Raw genomic sequence first — 6,956 nt, forward strand, 5'->3', positions numbered from 1 at the left:
ATAAATCATATCCTCTAGAACATTACCCTCAACTCACTTGGGTCACTTTTTTTTTTTTTTTAGACTGTTCAACAGATTCTGCCTTTCCGACGTCACAACCAAAAGCACCTAGAACCGATCTGGAACAGACAGCATGTGGACCGGGTAGAGATTGTCATGAAGGAAATGGTTGATGCTAAAGGTATTTTAAAATCTGTGAAAGGTTGGGTCGACAATGGAAAAGTCGACAGTCAAAAAAGTCAACCTTGAGTTTTTCATGTATTTTTGAGCGACAGGCGGTATGTCATGTTCTACCATCCACTAAGGTGTAGAGGGAGAATCTAGAAGTGTGTTGAGTGCAGCAAAGGCACTGTGCCCGAAGCATGGCGAGCGCACTTGATGTTGTCCATGCTGACTAGGTCAACATTTGGGACCAAAAAAATTAGAAAAATTCCCATCGACCTTTTGACAGTTGACAGTCGACCGTCCCATTGTCAACCTCCTCAGGCACACCAAATGCTCTTACAGACCTGTATGCATCTCTGTACAGGTTGTAATATAGAGTCTGATTCATATTGCAATACACACATGCCATACTTATCATACCAATGACTCTGCAGGGACGTATGGATAACAAGCCCCAGTGGGAGTAATATGGAAGAGGGGCATTTGGTTGTGGTGTAAGCTATGGAGCATGTGGCTAGGCTTGTCTGAAAATGGGTTCAAAGGGAATACTTTTTAATATGAGAGATAGGAGATGGAGTGGACTGCACTGTATACGTTATACTTGCACAGCCTGAAATCTCATGCTGCTTTCAGACCGCAAAACTGGCTTTGACCAGGTATTTTAAAATGTTTCTAAAAACGGGTCTGCCAGCTAAAACCCCTTTCACACCGCATGTCCTTAAACAGTATTTCAGTGCAGTTTTTGTTCCTTCACAACACTGAACCCGTTTTAACCCATAGAAAACAGTGGATGAAAAAAAAAAACGGGTCTGAAACGGGTAGGACCCTGCTTTATTACCGTTTAGAAATACCAGTTCAATAGAACCGGTAAATTCACTCTGCACCTTTCAGACTGCACAAATTACCGTTTTAAAACGGTAAAGAAAATGCAAAATAACGGGTAAAAAGTGCAGTCTGAAAGGGGCGTTAGACCTGGCAGAGACAGCTGTTGGAGACAGGATCAATATAAATGACAATGCAGCCAACCAACTCAATAGAAACCAGTGGCATCACAGTGGTACCTCTTGCAGACATTTCCCTTCATTAAACCATATGTACATGAGAATGCAGATGATCTGTTCTCTAGGGTTCCCCATGTCTTTGGGACGTCACTAGTAATGCACAGGTAGCATCTCATTAACTGTTTTATGCAACACTCACGCCCACTATGTTGTTGTTTTTTTCCATTTGAACAGTGAAAATCCGCTTTGCCGTATTCATTAGTATTTCTGCCTTTTTTTGCTTCAGGGCGCACCAGCTTCTATGAAGAATATGGCGTTATACGTGATGTCATCCAGAACCACCTGACTGAAATCTTGACTGCTGTTGCAATGGAGGTGCCTCACAATCTCACCAACTCAGATGATGTCCTAAGAGCAAAGCTGGAGTTACTGGATTCTCTTCGTGACCCAGAACATAGTAGCGCTGTCATTGGTCAGTACCAGAACTACCTGCCACAGGTGAGAGAGGAAATGGAAAAGCACCCAAACTACTTCACCAACACACAGACTTTTGCAAGTGAGTGGCTTCTGTAAAAACAATTCCACATTTCTATCATTTGGTATAAATCTATTTTAAAGAACCATTTCTGATGTATATAACATTACATAAACCCCATTAGTGCGTGTGTCTAGTTGGCTCCTCTTCAGAAGTAAAGGACACTGGGGCAGATGTATTAAGCCTTAACAAGAGATAATCCAAGGGTGATAAGGAGAGCTAAACGTCCAGCCAATCACCTCCTAACTGCCATGTTACAGGCTGTGTTTGAAAAACGTCAGTAAGGAGTTGATTGGCTGGACATTTATCTCTCCTTATCACACTTGTATTTATCTCTTGTTAAGGCTTAATACATCTGCCCCACTGTAATATAATTATAATTCTATGGCTTCCTCTGAAAAATTCAATTTCTATTTTTAAATTACTAGAATTCCTTCTGTATCTGTCTCCATCTGCGACGCCTGCTTAGAAATCAAAGGGCAGTAAGAAAACCTACTAAAATAAGATGGTGTGAACTTGCTTATAGCGTAATGTTGGCGTATGTTTAGGGAAAGCATCTGTGTAAGGGCTTGCCCAAGTTAGTTGTTCGAGGAAATTTTTGTAGTCTACATAGATGGTAAAGAGATGAGCAGTACAGTTATGAATCCAAGGAAATTCTCCAGAAAATTGAAGATACTATGGGGCAGATGTGATCAAGTTGAAGGTGATAACGCCACAGCCAATCAACTCCCAACTGTCCTCTTTAAACACTGCTCATTGGCCGGTGGGTCATCACCTTCCACTGTATCACTTTTACAGGCTTGATACATCCGTCCCTATTTCTTTTCACACCTTTTTACTTTTCTCCCTCCCAGGCATCCTTGTTTATATTGATAATGCACGATGGGAAGGTGTGCCGTTCCTCCTGGTGTCTGGCAAAGATTTAGATGAGAGGACTTCGTATGTCAGAGTTGTTTTCAAGGACAATGTGTTTTGTATCCAAAAGGAACAACATGAAGATACTGGGATAAATCCCTGTAAACCCAAACAGATTATCTTCCACATTGGACATGGAGCACTGGGCTTCCCAGCTGTTCTAGTGTCCCGGAGTCTCTTCAGGCCAAGCATTACACCCAGCCAATGGCAAACGGCGTCCGAGATCCCAGCCCCCTCTCTCTTTGGCCAGCCTATAGCTGATTATCATGTGTTCCGTCCAATTGAAGAAAAAGACGCCTATTCTATACTCATATCAAACATCTATCGGGGAAAGAAAGACTCCTTCATCACGACTAAAAACCTGCTAGCTTCATGGAAGTTCTGGACTCGGCTTCTGGACAGTGTAGATAGAGAGTCACCGAGGGTCTACCCGGGAGGTGCCGAGACTGGACATTTGCTGGACTTTGTAATAGAACACGGTGGCATACATTTTGTTACAGATGAGCATTTAGAAATTCTGGGTATGGAGGAAAAATCAAATACCTTTGCTTCTGCCCGGTCTAACTTCCTCGGCAACACAATGGTGTCTAACTGGGCTGAGCAGCTAATACAGAAGTTAGCACAAGACATTCAGAAGGAAGCCGAAGCTGCTGTGAAGCATTCAGGCGTTTTCCACCTGGCCCTCTCGGGCGGCTCCAGCCCGGTGGCCTTGTTTGATAGGTTGTCTATGTACCACTATGGCTTTCCCTGGAAGCACACTCACTTGTGGATGGTTGATGAGCGATGTGTGCCTTTCACAGACCCAGATTCTAACTTTGGGAACCTAGAGAAACATCTCCTACATCATGTGCGAGTCCCCTATGTAAATATTCACCCCATGCCAGTCTACAGAAACCAGAGGCTCTGTGCTGAAGAAGATATGGGCGCCGAGACCTACGCTCAAGAGATATCTACTCTTGTCACCAATTCAAGCTTTGATCTAGTACTTTTAGGCTTGGGTAACGATGGCCACACTGCCTCCATCTTCCCTGGTTCAAAGGATGGAATCTCTGGGGATAAATTGGTGCTGTTATCAGAGAGTCCGTTAAAGCCTCTACACAGGATGAGCCTTAGCCTCCCGCTCATTAACAAAGCCCGTAAAGTTTCTGTTCTAATATTGGGTAAAGGGAAGAATGAGATCGTAACCTTAATTAGCAGAGCGGAGAGTAATCCTAGTAAATGGCCGATCTTTGGTGTAAAACCCACATCCGGAGACTTGGTCTGGTATATTGATTTAAATTCACTGTTTAGATAAAATGTCTGTGCTCCATCATGAAGTCACCTTCCCACCCAGTGGCGTAACTATAAATTTAGCTCCCCCTGCCAATGACACCGGCAGCCTCCAGGCGCAGAGGAGGCGAGAAGACTGGGGAGGGGGGCGGGCTGCCACCTACGGTACGCGGCTACAGTACAGTTTGTTGTCGCTCAGTAGTAGGCCAGCCACTACTACTGAGTGACCACAAACTGTGTAATTGTACAGGACAGCAGGTATATTTCCGTGCGCCCGAGATTGCTGGCTCCCCCAAGCCACAGCTGGGGCTGCCACACCACAGTTACGCCACTGTTTCCACCACATATCAATTAAAGGACACAACGGTACATGCAAATTAATCCACAGGTGACTTGATCAGCAACTTTTTTTTTTATATTGCATTTTATACGGTTTATACAGGTTTTGTTACTTTATATTCATATAGAAGTCCTAGGGGTTGATTCAGTGCGATTTCATGGTGTCTACGCACTTATCACCCACTTAGATAATGCCATTCATTTTCATTTGCTTTTCTATGTGGTGCAAAAAAATAGAAGACCCCGCTGGATGCGATGAGTTATTCTGGCCCATTTTTTTGGTGTGTGGAATTGCATTTCCCCCTTAAAAGCGATTAGCGGTCACACAAGTGGTGGAAAGGCAGCAATGCTAGTGCTTAAATATGGGTTTACAGAACGGGTGAGCAGAAGAGCTGTATTATCCCATCGCCAAAATACTCCAGGAACTTAGGAACTAATTTAGGTTGTCTCGGTAAGCGGCAAAATTCAGAGACACCTGCGACTGCTAGCAGGAGAAATCTTTCGATGGTCACGACCATCGCTTGATTTCTCATACCTTCTGAAATAAAAGTCAGTCTGAACTGTCTTTTATTTCCTTTGCGTTCCCAGGGTGCCCATAAAACGCTGGAAGTTCCCCTGCTCCGGGCCGGCGTCCTCCCTCCCCTACCTGCGCGAACATTTGCAAGTATGCTCATGCACAAATCACCCCACCATCGGTACGGGGCCCAATTCAGCACCTTCCAAGTGGTGCAGAATCCAGCACTTAGGGTACATGTCTTTTGGGGGTTCTTCTATTCTTGTTTCTGGGAGTAATGCTTATGCCACAGAATACTACTGACCCTCTCAGGTTTCTAATGATGGGATTTCAATTATAAATGGGATCAACCACTTCCTAATTTATTCTGCAGCATTGACATTGTTCATCTATTCGTCACCAGCTAGATAATGACATTTGCTGTAATGTTTGTTCACCTTTTTATAAGAAATATATATATTTTGTTAAAATGTGTATATTTTAGCTAAACAAATAGGGGATTATTTCAATACTGTGTAATGTTATTTTATCTGAACATCGATGTGCTAGAAGTATTGTTATTTTTATTAATATTCGGGGGATAACTAAAACGCCTAGCTTGCCAGTGTGAACAAAGTGATAATTGGTATATACTTTACAGAACTACTGCCTGAAACATCACTTTAATATTTAAAAAATGTTTTTTATAGTGGCTTAATTCCTCTTTACTATATTGGTACACTTACAATAATTAACTTGGTGTTTGATATCCTCATTACATTGATACCAAGCACAAATTTATACGTGATGAATAAAAGCGGGCTTTAAACAAACAAACAAACAAACAAACAGAAACAAGACTGACCTATCTTGCTAAAAACAATGATCTGAAGCCATTATAGGATGTAAAGTTTATTTTCCAGTGAAATACCATTCTTCAAAAAAAAAAAAGTGGATTAATTATGGCTGGTATCGGTTTCAAACCTGTGCTGCTTGGAATTTTGTTATATTAAAATGTACATTTTGAAAGTATAGGCTGGTGATATTTATAAGATAACGAATGACCTTCTCTTGCCACCAGGGGGTGCTCAATCAACATGTAACTATTGCACGGGTGCTGTACAGAGTACATGTTGTATCTGACTGTACCGCTATATTCCAGGATAACCTAAAGTAGTTCCTGGAAATGTCCATTTCTGGTACTGGAGAAGGTTGACAAGCTGTTATTTAGACAATTTATGGGTTTAATGTACTTGTATTGAGAGGTTTCAGCTGCTGCTGTGTTTAAGGCAGGCATGTCCAAACTGTGGCCCTCCAGCTGTTGTGAAACTACACATCCCAGCATACCTTGCCATAGTTTAGCATTCCCTAAAAGCAAAACTGTGGCAAGGCATGATGGGACATGTAGTTTCACAACAGCTGGAGGGCCATAGTTTGGATATGCCTGGTTTAAGGGGTGAATCAAAATAAATGTAAAACATGTGTGGTTTTGTTTTCGTGTTGCCTCTTCAAGTCCAGTGACCAAAGATGGTGAGACTGTGAAATGCGCCCTTTAGTAAATGTGCCCTTATTCATTTACAAATGTTATTAATAGTCTAAGTGACTGTTTATTCGATCATCTGTTAAGTTCGCCAGATGTAATGTTTGTAAGATCATGACCTGACATTTCTTGCATTAAAATTCTACATTTCCATGTTGGAGTCCTGCATTTATTGCTCAAGGCTGATACCCTGAGAGCGGAGGATCATTTCCCAGCTGACAGTCCCGTCTCTAATGGGTATGTCATAGGATTGACTGCATGAAGGTTGACGTACATTTTATTCCTGTCGACCAAATGATCCACACCCCTCAGCATTAGCATATTTTAGCAGACATTGCATACAACGGCCGTGCTACTTCATCCTTCTCTGAATCAGGCCCATGCGCTGAGCTGTGCGGTGCCATTGCTGGGAGGCCATGGATAGAGATCCATTTCAGTTACTCCGTACCCCAGTGCTGCTCAGTGCAGACCCCCCCTTGTGTTACTCTGTACCCCAGTGCTGCTCAGGGCAGACCCCCCTTGTATTGCTCCGTACCCCAGTGCTGCTCAGGGCAGACCCCCCTTGTGTTACTCTATACCCCAGTGCTGCTCAGTGCAGACCCCCATTGTGTTACTCTGTACCCCAGTGCTGCTCAGTGCAGACCCCCCTTGTGTTACTCTGTACCCCAGTGCTGCTCAGGGCAGACCCCCCTTGTGTTA

The 6,956-nt window shown here is 43.2% G+C and overlaps 1 protein-coding gene across 3 annotated transcripts in view; it reads left to right on the forward strand.

Moving 5' to 3' along the window:
• The window catches only part of H6PD (hexose-6-phosphate dehydrogenase/glucose 1-dehydrogenase), a 29,634-nt gene extending 23,224 nt beyond the window's left edge, over positions 1–6,410 (forward strand). For all 3 annotated transcript variants that reach the window (XM_083163300.1, XM_083163301.1, XM_083163299.1), the window contains exons 3-5: positions 64–181; positions 1,453–1,722; positions 2,556–6,410. In XM_083163300.1, coding sequence (XP_083019426.1) covers positions 64–181; positions 1,453–1,722; positions 2,556–3,910 — 1,743 coding nt within the window. In that variant the 3' untranslated portion in view covers positions 3,911–6,410. The remainder of the gene's footprint in view (positions 1–63; positions 182–1,452; positions 1,723–2,555) is intronic.
• Positions 6,411–6,956: the final 546 nt, after the last annotated feature.

Source organism: Crinia signifera, chromosome 19 (assembly GCF_055691185.1).
Source record: "Crinia signifera chromosome 19, ASM5569118v1, whole genome shotgun sequence".
Classification (NCBI taxonomy): domain Eukaryota; kingdom Metazoa; phylum Chordata; class Amphibia; order Anura; family Myobatrachidae; genus Crinia; species Crinia signifera.